The 16,778-nt window shown below is 53.9% G+C and overlaps 5 protein-coding genes across 5 annotated transcripts, besides 6 other annotated features; all 5 read left to right on the top strand.

The window, feature by feature from the left end:
- Window positions 1–225: 225 nt before the first annotated feature.
- Tco025E_02430 (uncharacterized protein) lies at window positions 226–2,700 on the top strand (the record flags this gene model as incomplete). Its single annotated transcript, XM_029369356.1, has 1 exon — window positions 226–2,700. One exon carries the CDS (start codon window positions 226–228, stop codon window positions 2,698–2,700), a length of 2,475 nt encoding a protein of 824 aa, XP_029230518.1.
- A 323-nt stretch (window positions 2,701–3,023) lies between these two features.
- Window positions 3,024–3,048: a microsatellite.
- Window positions 3,049–3,418: 370 nt separating this feature from the next.
- Window positions 3,419–3,446: a microsatellite.
- Window positions 3,447–3,896: 450 nt separating this feature from the next.
- Window positions 3,897–8,558, top strand: Tco025E_02429 (putative zinc carboxypeptidase; the record flags this gene model as incomplete). The annotated part of the gene is made up of 1 exon (XM_029369355.1): window positions 3,897–8,558. The coding sequence occupies one exon, from the start codon at window positions 3,897–3,899 to the stop codon at window positions 8,556–8,558; it is 4,662 nt and encodes a 1,553-aa protein (XP_029230517.1).
- A 150-nt stretch (window positions 8,559–8,708) lies between these two features.
- Window positions 8,709–8,753: a sequence feature (GA-rich).
- Window positions 8,754–8,758: 5 nt separating this feature from the next.
- Window positions 8,759–8,782: a microsatellite.
- Window positions 8,783–8,868: 86 nt separating this feature from the next.
- Window positions 8,869–10,524, top strand: Tco025E_02428 (uncharacterized protein; the record flags this gene model as incomplete). The annotated part of the gene is made up of 1 exon (XM_029369354.1): window positions 8,869–10,524. The coding sequence occupies one exon, from the start codon at window positions 8,869–8,871 to the stop codon at window positions 10,522–10,524; it is 1,656 nt and encodes a 551-aa protein (XP_029230516.1).
- Window positions 10,525–10,671: 147 nt separating this feature from the next.
- Window positions 10,672–10,716: a sequence feature (A-rich).
- A 32-nt stretch (window positions 10,717–10,748) lies between these two features.
- Tco025E_02427 (uncharacterized protein) lies at window positions 10,749–15,281 on the top strand (the record flags this gene model as incomplete). The annotated part of the gene is made up of 1 exon (XM_029369353.1): window positions 10,749–15,281. The coding sequence occupies one exon, from the start codon at window positions 10,749–10,751 to the stop codon at window positions 15,279–15,281; it is 4,533 nt and encodes a 1,510-aa protein (XP_029230515.1).
- A 207-nt stretch (window positions 15,282–15,488) lies between these two features.
- Window positions 15,489–15,523: a microsatellite.
- Window positions 15,524–15,680: 157 nt separating this feature from the next.
- Tco025E_02426 (uncharacterized protein) lies at window positions 15,681–16,583 on the top strand (the record flags this gene model as incomplete). The annotated part of the gene is made up of 1 exon (XM_029369352.1): window positions 15,681–16,583. The coding sequence occupies one exon, from the start codon at window positions 15,681–15,683 to the stop codon at window positions 16,581–16,583; it is 903 nt and encodes a 300-aa protein (XP_029230514.1).
- Between the last annotated feature and the right edge of the window lie 195 nt (window positions 16,584–16,778).

The raw sequence follows: 16,778 nt of genomic DNA, 5'->3' as shown, positions 1-16,778 counted from the left end.
CAGCGCTGCAGGAACAGCACTCAAGAAAAGTTCCTGCTATTTGAGTTCTACCGTATATACGTTCCTTCTACACCAAATACGTGAGACATATATTAGCCTCCCCCAAGCCCCTGGGCCGGGCTGACAGCTTATATTTCTGTGTGCCTGTTTTTTTTTTTTAATAGGTTATACAATCGCGTGGAGGTACCTCCACGCGTGCATAGGAGAACAACGCCGTCGACGATAATGTCGGAGGACACAACCTTGCAGCTGAGGCTGTTTCTTGCTGTTGTTGGTGCCCTCGCCTTGTATTATTTGCTACTTTCTTTGGCGATGGCGGCTACGCGTCGTTGGGTAGATTTTTTTGCGTCACTGACCGCAACTTTTACACTGGCGGTGCCATTCTTGACGTGGGGCCTCGCTTTCGTCCGCCGCAGGAAGCGTGGGGTGCTGAGGAGGGCGGTCGCGCAGTCTTCCACTCCGCATGAGGAATCACGACCGAAGCCATTGACGGACGAACACTCTCCCCCCCTAGAAGTTTCACGAGAGGGGGGAAGCCTCACAGAGAATGATACCAGCGCGGAGCCCAATAGGGCTCGAGCTACCCTGACATTAAACCCGCTGTCTTCCGTCGGTTCAACCTCAGTCCAGGTGCTGACGCCTGACCAGGGTGACAAAAATTTCCCTTCTTTGCCTATTCCGAGTCACGTGTGGTTGCCCGCGGTACGGCGGTGTCGTTCCTCAGAGGGAGGAGGAAATGCTGCAGAGAAGAAGTCAACACTATCAGCACGAGGCGGCAATGATGGATTCGGGGGCAGAGGTGCAGTATTGGAGCCACCGAAGAAAAGTTTTTGTGAAACTCACGTTTCATCTGTTTCTACTCAAGGCTTAGTGAATGATGATGTGTTGCCTGGTAGCGCCCCGAGACAAGAGGCACGGTCCGGAGATTTTTCTGAAGCGAGCCGCATGCGGAGGACACCGGCGGTGTCCCTTTATGCTCCAGCAGAAACGAGTGAGAAACAGCTCCCTGGCACTAACTCTGGTAGGAGCCCGCCTCCGTTTAATGCCTATGCGACGCCAGAGCTCATTACCGTTGTGCCTCCATGGGCGTTGTGGGCGCTGCTTATTGTTCTGGGTCTACTGCACCTGTCTTTACTCGCAGGGTCATTTTGGATAGCGTACGACACAAAATATCTCGTTGCAGTTACCCCTGTTCTTGCATCCCCGCTCCTCCATTTACAATTGTTGCAACTTGTGCGCCACGTTAGCTTTGAAGAGATTGGCTCACCAATTGGAAAAGGCCTTCTTCTCCTCCTTCACCCCGTTTCGCCCATTCTGCTTGCAGCCCTTGCATTGGTCTTGTACGTTGCCTGTATTGGTCTGTGGGTGGGGAAAAGCTGGGGGCACGAAGACCCACTGGGTCATGCGACTCTTTCATCGATGGTATTAAAAACACTGTGCCTTTGTGCCCCGATTCCCATCTTTTTCCTTACGGCCTTTCTCCTTGCATTCCCAATCATCGGGCCGAATAAGACGCCGCCGCGCATTTTGACGCTTACGAAATCTGACCGCGTCGATGAGGAGCAGCCGGTGGGAACGCGGCAATCCCCTCTGGACCCCTCCAATGCCTCTCCAGGCGTTGGTGGCTCGTTCGCCGACATGGAAGACTCCCTGCTTTCCTCCATTGTGTGTTCGCGAAAAACTTCATTGACGACAGTACGCTACAGTCGTTCTGGTCAATCGGTTATCTTTATGTCACCGGCTCTTGGCGACGCCCGTGCTGCCTCCGCTGTTAGTGCTCGTATTGGAACCCATCCGCAGCTGAAAAGCCTGACACTGCTTTACGTTGCCTTCCGCGACGTAAATATTGCCAGTACAGGCGTCGTCGAGGGCGCGGAAAAGAAGAGAACCAGGCCTCCAAAGGACCCGTTGGATATGGCCGCGGCCTACTTTCGAGCTCTGTTAGAGGTGGCAAACGAATTGGAGCTTTCACACGGCCCATTCTTCTTAACGGCTCACCAAGATGCTTTGTGTTTTGTATGGGGGATGCTGCCATTGTCGGAAGATCCCGTGCTGCGGGCGGTGGATGCTGCGCAGCATTTCTTTCTATCCTTTAGACCACCGAAAGGCAGCGAGGTCAACGGCGCACTTGTAGCTGCGGTACTACACTCTCCCCACGCGCTGGTGTCAATTTTCGGTACAAACGACCTGACGAATGTGCATTTCTTAAGCGATGAACACGCTGTTGGAGAGCAGCTACTAGACCGTGGATTTGTGCTTCGTGGATTGGAGAGAAATAAACAAAGGGAAGTAAGGTTTTGTACAAGTGGGATTATCCTTGACCGTCGCGCGTCCCACCTTGCCGCTTCGCATCTATTGACTCGCCCCGTCGGTGTGGTGCCCTCCATCGCACGTGCAGCAATGAGCGCGGCGACCTTTTCAAATACGCTACTGGGGGAATTCACGGTAGTCTACGACTTTGTTAGCAGAATTGGCGACAGAGAGGAGGAATGGCATCTTGCGGCGCAGGCAAGAGAGCAGAAGTCGGCCGGTTTTCTCCCTGCGGTTGAAGCCACACATGCTTTTTTTCAGGGCAATCTAAAGGGAGCCATAGATGCACTTGAAAAACCGGCTAATGATAGTGACGATGCGCTGCTGCGGCTGCTGCTTTCCGATTTTAAGCGCATTTTAACCGCCACTGGAAGCTCCCGCCGGGAGTAGGAGGAATAGGAGGAGGATGACGCCCACGAAGGGAGTGGCGTACGACTTTGAGTACCTAAATATGTGATTCCTTTTAGTTATGTCTATGTGTGTGTGTTTGTTTTTTTCTCTACATCAAAAACAAGAAAAAAAGGTGCAGCTTTGTTTTTCTTTTTTTTGCTCTTCTCTGTGTTTCTGTGCGTGCGCGTGTGCGCTTCAGATGTTCTTTTGTGCAGGGCCGAGATAAACAACAGAGCAAAAATGTATATCGTGCTGGAGGAGGACGTGATATCTTCTTGGCGTCCTCTGTTGTTGCTGTTTTTTTTCCTATGGGTTATATTGGATGTTTGTGTGCGTGTGTGTGTGTGTTTTCCTTCGTTTTTCTTTTTTTGCCTTCCTAGCCGTTTCGAGGTGAGTTGTAGGAAGCAACGCAAAGTTCCTTTGCGTTCTTTGTTTCTATGCTTATTTAGTTTGATTGTGTGGGAGGCCCCGCTGCGGGGCTCCGCGATGTTCGCTGGAAACAACATACGGGCGGGCTGGATAAAGGGTCTGTTGATGAGGGCTTTTGGGGCGGCGGTGGGTCCGGGGTGCGGCCCACGGGAAGAACGGGGAGGTCTCTTGGAGGGGCGTGGGGAAACCGCAAAACGCGGGAAGTATGAGGCCCCGAAAGAAACCAGCCAAACGCGGCGTGGTGGGACAACCTGTTGGTCTCTGTGGTAGCCGCTGTCTGCCTTCTCACTTGTTATTTGTTTTTTTTTTTGTTTGTTGCTCCGCTTCTCCTTCCTTTTCCTTGGTCACCTTTTTACTTGGCTCTTTCCTCCATTGGATGGAAATAGATCTTTGAGCGTGGCACCTTGATTCTATGCGAGAGATGCTGGGCATATACTTCCCGAGAAGTGATGCTAAAGGCGCGAAATGTACAGTTTCCTTCTCCCATCTCTTGGCGCTGACGAGTCTCGTCATCCACGCGTTGTTGTTGGCTCCGTTGCCACGACGCGGGTTGTTCCCCCCTCCCTCCCCCCCTGTTCCCTCGTCTTCCCGATATTTTGCAGTCAGACATTCTTTTTTATTCCTCTCTTTCGCTCTTTTTTGCCGGAGCCGCAGGGCGTCTCTGCTTCCAGGCAGAGAGGCAATTCCGTCTCTCTTTGGGAGACAGCGTGGCGGTGGGGGGCTCAGGCCATCGATAAAAGGGAGGGACTGCCGGCTGTGCTCCGTCAATGTCGCGGGCAGGCAGACAAGAGTCACAGAAAAGGCCGCTGCGTGGCAACAATGGCGCGCGCCCTTTGGAAGCCAAAGTCGCCTGCGGGGACCGCGCGCGACCGCCGCGGTCGCAGCCGAAGAAGGAGAACACTGCAACCGGGGCACCTTCCAGGGCGTTGAACAATTCTCGAGGTGGCGCGGCGCCCGTGTTGGCTTCCCGTGCTCTCTTCCCGTCGTTACTGCGTATGCCGTCTGTGAAGGAAATGTACTCAGTTGTGCTCGCCGGCACTACAGGGAAATCTACAGATATTCCTTCCGCTGGAGAGAGTCGGCTGCCTTCAGGAGATCACAGTGTCATTGCCGCAATGTTTTTGCGGCAACTTCGGGTTTCTTGCGCGGCGTACACGGGAAAAGCGCCCAGTGATAGTGGCGGTGCCAATTCAACTAGTATTCTTAGCAGTGGTCGTGGGAGTTCTGATGTGTTGTGCTCAAACGCAGGGCTTATCTTTTATCGCCATCTTCACGACTTGCACCGATGGCTATTTCCGTGCGGCACACGTGAACATGTGCGCCCTGTAGTTGTTAAGCATGCGTGGCAGGCACTGTTTTCCAAGAAACTTCGACCATGGCGGGTATTTATGGCTATCTTAGGTTCTGACATGATGCTTGCCGATGAGAATGCGGCGTCAGGCTTTCTGACAATGCTGTACAATATTTTGCGCAGCATAAGTCGCCCGCGTCGCAGGCGAGTTGTCAAGATGTGTTCCCGGCTTCGATTATCGCAAGAATGCGTTTCCATCCTTGAGGGGTGCGAGGACGCATTTGCGGCCGCGGTGCGACTGTGCAATTGTGACAACAGTACAAGGACCGCTAGTGTGGCCTTGTCGCGTGAAAGGGGTTCACAGGATCTGAATACACGATTGCTGGGGGCTAACAGCTTAAATTCCCCGCCGTTTGCTTTAATGCGTGTGGTGGAGGCGGCGGCAATGATATTAGGACTTTGTGGATCTGAAAACACGAAGGTGCTGCGGGTTGTGCGCCGTACAAATGCCTTATCATCATTGCTTCGCGTCACCGAGTTACTCTTTGCCACCCTGGCCCACCAGTTGTCCCAGTTAATGGCGAACGGCGGGAATTACGTTGTAGCTGATGGTAGGGGCGCCGCCGAGGTAGCGTGTTGCAGGAAGGGAGCTCCGTCGAACTCTGCTTCCATTTATGAGCATGTGTTGCCCACCTGCGATGCCCTTCTTCACCTGGTTGTAGCACTTTATCAACTTGCGTCCCTTTCGGCGAATGCTGAATTCATGGGCGAACGTGGCGTGAAGCTTTGCGTTCAGCTTGGCTGGATGCTGCACAGCTTTCTCTCAAGAACGATACATTCCTTGCGAGCACTTTATTTGCCGTTACAGGATCACCTTGAGCGACTGGCGTTGTGGTCGATTGAACTCTTGTCCCGTCTCTGCTGCGGCGTAAAGGCGAGGAAACGCTCACTGGAAGCGGCACGGGAGCAGGGGGCTGTTGGCATGCTTGTTAATTTTAGCACGCATCCATCACGGCGCGCGGAAGTTGGGCTTTCCTCTCTCAACACCTTAAATGCCTTAACAACCAAGGATAGTGGTTGTCGAGAGCAGCTGCATGGTGACTTAGCGGAACTTTTTGCTCTTGTTCGCGGTGTCGTCTTTGCGGCCGAGTCGACAGCTCGCTCAGCGGCCCACTGGCACAAGCTGTACGTGTCTTTGTATGCATTATTTGGCATCGTCACACTCCCGGGTGAGGTGGATGCCTCCCCACGTAATGAGAGCACGACCCCCACGCTCCGCGTCGTGCCTGCGTTGCGGTCCCTCCCCACCTCAGCGCCGGATGACCCGCGCAAATTGTCGTTGCTCCGCGTGGGTGAAATGACGATGCCAGTCTCACTTCTTCCGATTGATTTTCAGCCGGACGCCTTTTCACCGGAGTTGCATAAGGAAGGGGATTGGGGTTACGCCGCGGACACGTTTGCCTTTGTTGCGCCTGACAAACTGCCTTGGGCGTTTTCCGATGACGGTTTGCCCCCTTTCCGCGAGATCGCCGCCTCTCTCTTCCCGGAGGCGGAGGCGCTGGGAAGCTGCCCACCCGCGTCTGCGCCGGAGGTTCTTCAGCCCGCCTCATCCGAGGCGCACGTTCGAGTGCTGAAATGCCTCATTGAGCGTCTGTGCACGTCGTCGCGCTGCATCGATCGCATCGTCTATGAGCGAGCCCCACTCGTTTTGTCACCATCACTGCAGGCGATGTTGGAAGAGGCGACAACGCCGACGCCGGAACGGGTGCCGTTGTTGAGCGGAGATGAAAACAGAGGAGGAGGAGGAATAGGAAGGCCGACCAAGTTTGAGGCTCCTTCCTTGCCAGGATTCCTGAAATTTCGATCCGACTTTGAGTCTGGTAACCTGCAGCGTGCTGTTGCCATCGATGAGGTGGAGTACGACCTTGTGCTAAGCCCTGACACAAACACAAATTGCCATGTGCAGTGGTTCTGTTTTAGCGTGGAAGACTACATGCCCGGCGCGACCTACCGCTTCAACATCCTCAACATGGAGAAATCCAGCTCGACCTTCAACGAGGGTCAACGACCCCTCATGTTGTTGGTTGAGGACGCCTCGTCAAGCCCAAGTGCGTCGGAACTCCCGCAGTGGAGGCGTTGTGGGCACGACATTTTCTACTACAGAAACTTGTATAAGCGCCCGGCACGTTGCACCACGACCACCACTGCAACGATGGAAACATCCGGGATGGAGATGGTCAATGGTCATGACGGCAGCGATCGCGGATTAAACCGCGGGCGGCAGTCCTCAAAGAAGGCAAAAAAAGCCTTAAAGACAAGGCATTGCAAAAACCAGCATGAGGAAGGGACCTCTTTTTGTTATACGCTGACGTTTTCGGTGGTATTTCCAGAAAAGAAAGGGCGTGTGTTTTTGGCAAATTGTTTTCCGTACACTTACACCAACCTGATGGCCGACGTCCGTCAGTGGGAGCAGCAGGGAAAGGCTGCCCTTGGTGCCTCTGCCATGGTGGCAGTGCAACAGCTCTGTTTGACACCCGGTGGTCTTCCGGTGCCTATTATTACCGTGACGGCAGGCACCTCGCTAGACGAGGATGCTGGCAGCGGAGAGGATAAAAATCCGTGCAAAGAATCCGGTGTTGCGGCGTCAAGAGGAATAGAGGAGCGCCCGGTGTGTATTGTGACCTCGCGAGTCCACCCTGGAGAGAGTAACGCCAGTTGGATGTTGCGTGGGCTGCTGACTTTTCTTCTTAGCGACGAGGAGGAGGCCCAGGCGCTGCGGAGCGGTTTCGTGTGGAAGATTATCCCCATGCTGAATCCCGACGGTGTTGTGCTTGGAAACCATCGTTCCTCGCTCGGGGGAGCTGACCTCAACCGAGACTACGCAGCCCCAAACCCGTGTATCAATCCCGTGATTTATTCGCTGAAGCAGCTCACTCAACACATGATTGCGCGAGAACAACGCCATGTGGCGCTATTTGCAGATCTGCACGGACACTCACGCGCCAAAAACTTTCTCATCTACGGATGTACACGACGCCCCGAGGCGCCGGAGAGCAAACCGGCCGTCAAGGCCCTAGTAGCACCGCTATCGCCTCCAGTGGAAGTTTCCTCCAGCAATTCCAATTTGGATACTCGTCGACAGGTGCCGCCCCCCACGAGCTCAATAAGTACTAATTCTCTTCATGTTGAAAGATTTTTTCCTTTTATTCTAAGTGGTCTTTCTCCCGCCTTTGCACTATCACAATGTTCCTTTACGGTGCATAAGAGCAAGCGGAATACTGGACGGGTTGTGATGTTTCGTCAATTTGGGATACGCATGAGTTACACACTGGAGGCAACCATGATGGGAGGGAAAGACGATGGGGTGTTTTGCCGCAACAACGGTGTGACACCGAAAAGGTTACCAGGAGGTCTCTTTGGGGTGCAGCAGGAAGACAAGGCAAGTGAAGAGGCTAGCAAGGAGGAGGCAAAAATAAAAGGAGCCGTGGAGCCATGGCCTCCAGAGGTCGCCTACACCACTCTTCAGTATGAAAATATGGGGGCGTTGCTGGTTCGCGGCCTTCATCTCCTCAGAATAGATGGTGAGGGTGTAAATGCCTTTAAGAAGGAGGCTATTGAGCGCGCATGGTCATTGCTATTTGCTGGTGCCAGCAATGTGGAGACGACAAATGTATTAAACTCTCCTGTCATGGGTGGTTCGTATGCGTTTTCGACGCGAAAGGAACGCCGTCCGGATGCTCTCAGGGTGAAGAAGGAGAAGACGGCGACCGCCACCACGCTGCCAATGGAGCAGCGCAGGGAGTTGCTGCGCGCACTGCTCGTGCGGCCGAAGGTGTCAAGTATGCAGCCGATGGCCCTTGGCCCCGTGTTATTGGGAAGTGAAAGTGACGATGAGGATGAATCTGAGAGCTCGGACGGCGAAGGCGACGACGACGACGAGGGAAACCAGGATAACGCCCCCCGACGCGAAGCTGTTGACGACGCTGAGAGCGACGGAAGCGACGATGAGAACGAGAACGACGATGTCGACGTCGACGACGATGATGATGAAGACGAGGACGATGATGATGACACGGACGATGATGAGGATGAAGAGCTTCCGTCCTCTGAGATTGGCGGGCTCTATTTCCTGGAGTAGCGTCCATTGTTGGCCTAACAGGCGACTGAAACACCACTTTCTTTTCTGATGGGCGTCACCGCATTGTTTGGTTACGTAGTTTTGCCCCTCCCTCATCTATTTCCTTTTTGACGAAATTAGCTTCCTCGACAACGCAATAATACGATGCAATTTTTTTTTGATTTATGCCTTTTTGTTTTGGCTTTTTTTTTTTTTGGGTAGGGGGAGGGGGGAGGGGGAGGGGGATTTTCTGCACGCTTTCCTTTCATTTGCATTGATTTGCGTTTTTCTAACCGCCGCAGTTTTGCCACATAGAGACGCCTTGGAGCAGATGCTGGATAATGATTGGCTTCGCAGTTCTTCCTTGCCTGCTGACGGCCCACCTGTTGATCGTGGCAGCGTGGGGCGGGATGCCACTGCGGCGGCGAACAGTGGCTCCCCGCGGAGTGAAGGACAAGGACTTCTCGTGGGTGTCGGAATCGGCAGCATTGCCGCTTACTTGATTTACGCGATGTACCGCGCAAGTCATAGGGGAGCACCGCAACTTTTTTGGGCCCCTTCATCCGTGACGGCATCGCAGTCATCGCCATCTTGCCACGCAGCGGCGCGTGACGGGGCAGCTGATCTGGCCAAGACACCAACGCTGACGCTGGTGAATTTTCCTAAACAACTCTGGGGATGCTTTGAACGATGCTTGCGACCGCTGATCAATGCGGAGGAGCTTTCCCTGCGGGCCGCATGTGTTGTCTTTTTTCATGAAGTGACTGAGGTCACACCCAACAACGTGGAGGCCGTAGTTCGCCAGGAGGTGGTTTCAGCCTTTAACCAGCTTAAGGGAGCTCCATGTGCTGTCTATCGTTCCGCCCTGGCGCTTGATGGAGAGCCGGCCAGCCCGTTTTGGGGACCTGAGGAGGCGGTAACGGCGTCGCGAGGACGTGCCTTTCTTGAACGCCATTGCATTGGGTACACCGTCGATGGTGGTCGAGTGGAAGTCCTCTTCCACGATACAAAGGGAATGGTGGGAGCTGTCGCCAATTGTGCCGCGGCAATGCAAACTGACCGCCACCTGGATGACGTGGATGATGCGCTGCGACGTTGTTTCTGCGCGACCACACGGACCTTTTCTCCAGGTAAAGAAGAGGGATGGGACGCCGTCGGGGCCTTTTCCTCCTCTGGGCCCGGAAAATGCATTGACGGTCCGTACGCTCGCTCCTTCGGGGCGCTGTGGCTGAGTCCTGTGCCGCTCTTCGCGATGTTTGGGGCGGCGGTGCGGTACAGTCGCGCCGAGTTTGATGGTTGGAGACGGCTTTCTGACCCAGACGCGGGTGATGGGTCCCCCCTCTGGCTGGTAAGACGAGTGTGGCAATGGTGGCAGGGGAGGAAACAATCGAAGTTGGGTGTAAGCACGGGTGAGAGTAGCAAAGGGGACACCTTCACCGTGGAGATCGAATTTGTCCAGGATTCGGCATCCACCGAGACAAATTGCAGTGAGCTCTTTGAGGATGCCATGAAAAGCACACGGAGGTGTTGTGGTGATAAGGGGACGGTAAAAATAGTTGCTTTGCCTTCTGCGTTGGGCACCATTTTGCGCTGCTCGTTGCGTCCTGGTCTTACTGTGTTTCAGGCGCTCTGGGAGGCATGGAGACTGACTGCGTTAGCCTCATGCCACAAGTGCGAAGTGCAACGATTCCGTCTCCTCGTTGCAGTTAGTCCCCCAGCGTTGTCTATTTCGGACGCCACGGTTGGCGGCGAACATGCGTCGCATCCACAAGTTCAGGTTTTTCCACTGTCACGGGAAGAGATGGGGTCAACTTCTCCGTCTTTTTTCTCCTCCGCACAGTACTTTCGTCTGCTGAAAGACGGTCGTTGTGTGGAGGCGGCGGAGGCGTTTCGACGCATTCAGGAGGGGGATGTGCATCAGCTCTGCTATGTTGTCGCGGAATACGTGGCGGGGGATTTCGAGTGTGATTCGGAAGGGCGTACATGAGTGGGTGAAGGCAATTGCGAGACATGGAGCTTGGTAATTGTTATGACTGTGGGGAGGTCGTTGGTTTAGTCCCTGATGTTTTTCCTCCTTTTCTTTTTCTTTCTGCCGCCTTTTTTCTCGGGCCAAGTTTTGTTCCGTGCATGCGTCTTCTTGTTTCATTTTTTCTTTATTTTTTTTTTTTTATGTTTTCTTGCCAATCCAATTTCTTCTTCGCCTGCCCGGATATGAGAGGCTGGGCGCTCATGCAGACAGGCCTGAAAGCAGGGATCGTTGAACGGGACAATGTCCTTGTCCCCATCAAGGACATCACCTGGGTTGGGAAAAATGTGTTTGCTGTGTGCGTGCCAGCTTACGGGCGAACAATCGGCTGCGAGCTGACAGCCGTGGATGTGCCACGCGGCACCGCACCGACCCTTGAGGAAAACGTGGTGGGGGCTCTAAAAGAAGTCCGCCGTGCACCGCACAAGTATCTGCGGCAAGACCACTATGCCTCGTTTCCACTCCAAGGCTACGGAGACATTATATTTGGCACGGGTGACGACGCAACGAAGTGGTTTTCGTTGCAGGAGTTTTTGCTGCGGCGCGGGGTTGGCCGCATTGTGCGTCCCATATTCACACGACTGGATGAACTTATCCAGGCGGAGTTGGAGGGCTTAGGGGATACAAGTCAACCCCCAGACGGTCGTGAGCCGCCGTGCGTGTGGGCATGCCGTCTTTTCCAGTTTGAAAAAAGTCCATTGTTCCGCAAGGAATTGACTGGACAAATCATAGATGTTCTGCGGGGTGATGTGTATGTGGTTCGCTGGGACAAGGAGCAGGTTGTGAGCGGCAACTGCCCAAGCAAAGATAACGGCAGTAAAGGTAATAATAACGCCCACCACGAAGAGTGGCCACCGCAGCTAGTGCTTCTTGACGCTGTAAAGTGTCTTTCGTCGCGAACGGCGAATGGCTTCAAGGCGCTGCGGTGGGCACAAAAGCACCTTCTCTACTCCCGCGTCAAAGTCTGCATTCACTCCACCTGGCCGTCGGAGAAGGACGTGTCAAATAACACGCAACTCTTCTCTCATGAGCAGTTGCGATGTGTGCGGTCGACCGTATACTTCCGACCACGGGGCTCTGAACCGTGGAAGACGGCCACGGCGGGTGCTAGTAATGTAGGTTGCACCCTGGTTTCAAAGGGGCTCGGATTCGTTCGACAGGTTGTGGATGCTGCGATGCCGCGTTCGGAGGATTTTCATGAACTTCTTTTAGCTGCCAGGGACCGGTGCCGTGCGATGGCAGATGCTGCACCGAAAGATGCAAAGCTGTTCCCGCCTCAGAGCTTGTCCATCTCCGAAGGTGGAGCCCCGTACTCTGCAGATTTTACCGCTGCTACGTGGTGCATCGCTTCTCCGTCGCTGGCGACACTGTGGCAGTCCACAATGTGGGATGGCGATGTCCACCGCAGTGCGCACGATTACCCCCAACGCATCCACTCTCTGCGACCACTGCGAAGCCTCTGTGAGATGGAGACACTGATACGTGAAAATGAGAGCTTTGAGGGCTTTATCAATTCCGTGGCGCTGGTGCGGGAGTCTCTTGATGCGGCCTCAGAGAAACAGCAGCGCCAGCGTCGTCAGTTTCTCCGTGTTGAAATTAACGCTATTTTTAGTCTCACGAGGATTCGAGATCTTCTTGCCAGAGTTGAGGCGAACACCCTTGGCTCTGTTCGCTGGCATCCCACCGAAGAGAGCATCTTGGGCAGCGCCGCCAAGGTGACCGTGGTGTACGATAGGTGGCTGAGCACCATTCCCCTTACAGAGGTCGTTTTTCTCTATGCCGCCGTCACCAGGTACGTGCCGCAGGAGTACGACCCTGCAAAACACTGCCCAAAGAGCTTTCAGCATGAGGCGACAATAAAGAAGGAAGAAGCGCTGGGGAGGATGGTGGTGAACTTGAAACTTGCAGATGAGGAGGCTGAAAGAATTTTTGTCATTGATGTTAGGGTGGAATTTAGAAACCGTGTCGAGCAACTGAATCATCGGCGTGTGTATTTCCTCAGCAGGGCGGAACAAGGCCCTAGCAACTCAGGCACGTTGTTGTATGATGATGATGATGATGATGCCTATGTCGCTGTTGACCTTGATATTGTGGACAATAGGGACAACTCCTCCGTGAGTGATAGCGGCAGTGAAGAGAAAGCTGATGGACCAACGACGGACAATCGGGGCGCGGAAGAGGCAAAGCAAGCAAGCGATGACAATAATGCAGAGAGAACAGAGGAAACGATGGAGTCGTCGGAGACGTTTTTTCATTCCAGCGTTGATTTTTACTTTGAAGTCGGCATTGACGCGGCACATAAGGCGGAGGAGTCCACTCAGAGCCTGCGTGACTGGGGTAAAAGTCTCATGTACCGTGATGTGCGTTGTGTGCCAATGGGCATTGGGACCGTGAATGGGGCTCGTGGGTTTCTGGGAGATGTGCTGTTGATCGAGACGCCGGAAGGGGAGGAGGACGAGCACCCCGCTGCGGAGGACAGGAGCCTTCTTTTTACGTTGAAAAATGACTTGTGGCTGCCGGCCCCCCCATCACGGGAAACGAAAGGTGATGCGTGGGTGGACACGACCCGGATGCTTGAACAATACCATCGCAGACGTCGCGACGATTTGCTCAAGCAGTGGTTTGAGTCGCGGAAACTTCTTGTTAACGAGTGGTATGAGTCGCTTTGTCGCATGCGTGCCGAGTTCTGTGAGGCAGGGAACTGTGTAGGCGTGGAAAGGGACATTGCTTCGGGTTTATTGATGTGCATGGAGGCGGAAGAATTATTTTTTGCTTGCCACAAACCAGGTGGTGATAGTGGTGCCGTAATTTACGCCGAGGCGGGGAGAATGGAATGCTGGTACGACGCGGACACGAGCCTTACCACTGGGGAGAGGAGGACGACTGCTGTGGACGCCAATCTGCGGGCAGTTGCGTTTCAAGGACGCGGTGCATCTTTTGGCGTCATCGCACCAACCTTTCTGCCGCCCAAGCTTCCCTTGTGTGCGTTTTCGCTATTTCCGCGTCAACTTTTCGCCGCGCACTACAAGAAGCATCGCGCGCTGGTGACGAAGAACAGCGCGGAGTCCGTGAGTGAGTCCGGGGAGCTTCACGTGGATGCCGCCTTTATTCGGCTGCCTCATCGCTTTTTGCCCAATTTGTTCGCCTCAAACTTAGACCGTCTGCCGGCGTCTCTGCGGAATGTGGAGCGGGCCCTCTGTGAGTCGTTGCAGCAGGGTGCCGTGCTGCGTCAGGCTAACGCGCCTGAGGTCGTATATTACGCGGCAGAAAAGGCCTTTGTTTCTATTTTATCTATGCTGCTGCTGCTTCAGCCGCGACGCGAGAGTGTGGAAGAGAAGTCCAGTGCAGAAGCCCACTCCCACGCGACCGTCTACAAGTTGCTGAAGGAGGAGCATGGTGCCCTATACGATGTGAAGACGTCGAGGATTGCTTCTTCTGCAGTGCTTTACAGGGTGCGTCCCAACCTCAGCGCGAATGGGTATGGGCATGGACAGCGGCCGCAGCAGCAGCAGCAGCAGCAGCAACAACAACAACAACAGCAGCAGCAGCCGCCTGTACTGTTTATTGGGTCGGTCGACTCAGAGACGAGTGACAAGTTCGAGGCCCCCGGTTCCTTTAATATGCTGGATATAAAGGCCTTGTCTCGTGCACTGCAAGTTCTGGGGTTTGAATCACTTGCTGCGCCCCCTCCGGCTTCATCGTCCGACGCGTTGGCGAGGAGCGACAATGATGACATCGTCTTGCTGACCGAGTTGAGTGCTGCGGAGTGCCATCCTATGGCCTCCCGTGGGATCGGACCTTATCCGTTAACAAACAGCGTCCCGAGGCTGTATCATCCATTCCCGTGGCTCGCGCTTCTAGGTCGGCCCCTGCTTGCTCGAGACGAATATGACGCGGAATTTTTGGGCAATTGCGAAGAGGCTGGAGACAGAGGTAAACTCGTTCGGCGGCAAATTGCGGTCTCCTACACAGCCGTTTGCTTGAGTGAAAAGAAACCGTATCGTTCATTCTCCTATGGTCGAATAAGTCGGTCGCTGATCTATGGGATTGTGAATAGACGCATAGAGAAGGGTTCTGATATCAGGAACTATTTGTCCCTTCTGCTCCTTCGTCCGGCATGCACTACGGCCGAGGGTGCCTCTCCGTTTGCGGATGGAATCTTGAGTGTGTACGGAACAGCGAATGAGCCTTTGTACTTATTCTATCTCTCCCGTCGACAACTTCGGTTTCGACTAGGCACGCTTTGGCCTTCGCTAGTGGAAGGAATGGAAGATACGACGGTTCCGACGAGCGCTGAGCTAAAGACGGAGGATAACTTTATACGAAAGTTGTCCGAGGCCGGGAAACAGCTTATTGACTTGGTGGCTCAGCAGACGGCTGAGCCATCGAGTTGCAAGAGTGGGGACGGGAAACCTCCCGCACGTGTGTACCTTAGAATGAGTCTCGAACTTGACACTTTCGACGACGCAAGTAAGTGCATGCGGGTCGCTGTGTTCCCCATCAAGAATGAAAAGAAAGCCGGGGAAGAGGACGCGGCAGTTGGCATGCACGCCAATCCCCATCAGCAGATTGACTTTACTGCTAATGTGTGGTCTCGGTTCCCGCAACATGTGCTTCTTGTGAGGTACCGCCCCGAGCGTGGCGAGTATGCCTTTGCGTGGTCGGATTTCGAGAAGCCGTCCGAAGTGGACGCTGAGACGCTCCCCACGAAACACTAAGTCGCGCCAATTACACCTCTATTGAGTTTGAGGACCTACACGTGGTGGAGGTGTGACTGAGCACTTTCCTCACTTTCGCTTTGTGTGTGCATGCCTGTGGAGCAACACTTTGCGTCTAGCCTTGCTTTATTTATTTTGGCCTGTAATAAATACATAAATAAGTTGAAGTGGTATGTTATCTTGGGCATCTTTCTCGGCTATTCCCCGTGTGTCTGTGACTGTGACTGTGTCTGTGTCTGTGTGCTTCTTTTTCATTCGTCCCCCTTTGCTCCCCCGTGTTTCATTTGGTTGTTTCTCGGCTTCACATATTGAGGGAGAAGTCACAAAAGCACCAACTGAAAAGGAAGAATAGGCAATCCAAGACGCCTGTGTGTTTTAGTATATAAATATATATAGCGCATGTCAAACTTGAAATTACTGGGGACCGCCACCCCCGAAAGGGAGCGAATGCAGCCGATGGATGTGTACGTCCCCGATGAGGAGGATGACTGGACGAGCGATGCATACAATCGGCTTAACGGTGACGTGAGGCCACACAGGGCGTGTTACGACTGCCCTGGCCACCGTGTACTCACTGCCTGCTTCTCTGCTCTTTTGCTTCTCCTGAGCGTCGCTGGTTCCATCCTAGTCGCAGTTGTGGGAAGCCAATCGGAGAGGCTGGGGCCCTGTCGTAACTGCGGGACTCTGCTCCTTTCCCTGCTGGTCCCTGGAATATTTTTCTTGTTTGTGGGACTTGTGGGCGCAATCTCAGCATGGCGAGAGACACAGTTCTTTTCTGTATTATTCTCTCTACTTCTTGCAATGGCTGCCTTTGTTCTACTTTGGGCGGGCTTGCTGCTTGCAGTCCTGTACCTTCAAGTAGATGCATCGAGTAGTTTCTTGGCCATTTTCTGGGAGCACACTGTATCAAGCGTCCCAAGCGGCATATGCGACTTGCAGGAGTGGCTGCAGTGTTCAGGGTTTGCCACTTCGCAGTGTTGCGTCAGCAATGTGACGGCGGCAGAGTTGCACAACGTCTCTCCCTGTTATTTGGTCGCCAAGGACGGCGTGACGACGCTAGACCCGCATACGATGCAGCCAGTTTCCTGGCCGTCGCGTGCCTGTGCGCCCACCTGCGCTTCGTCGAACGTTTACAACGCCACATGCCAGGAACCCCTTGAAAATGTTGCCGGGAAAGTGCTTCCACCCACGTCTGGTGGACTTTTTGCTCTCGGATTCGTGCTGCTCGGTTTTGCTGCTCTTGCCGGGTACCGTGCCTCTACCAAACTTCGCCGATCGTTTTACTTACGCTACGAGTACTGACGTACGATGCGTAGAAAGAAGCACCCTTCGTAAAACCTTTGTTGGCCGCCCTCCGTACGCCTCAAGAGCAGCGATGTTGCAAAATAGGAACTTCCCTGTCTAATTTGATCGTCTCTTCCCCCTTTTTTTTTGGGGGGGGGGTTAAATCTATTCTTCTTTTTCATCCATATTTTTTCTTTCCCCGCCGCTTTTTCA

This window comes from Trypanosoma conorhini (genome assembly GCF_003719485.1).
Source record: "Trypanosoma conorhini strain 025E chromosome Unknown Tco_14.4_contig_00095, whole genome shotgun sequence".
NCBI lineage: Eukaryota > Euglenozoa > Kinetoplastea > Trypanosomatida > Trypanosomatidae > Trypanosoma > Trypanosoma conorhini.
This window is presented reverse-complemented; position numbering and strand designations above follow the sequence as displayed.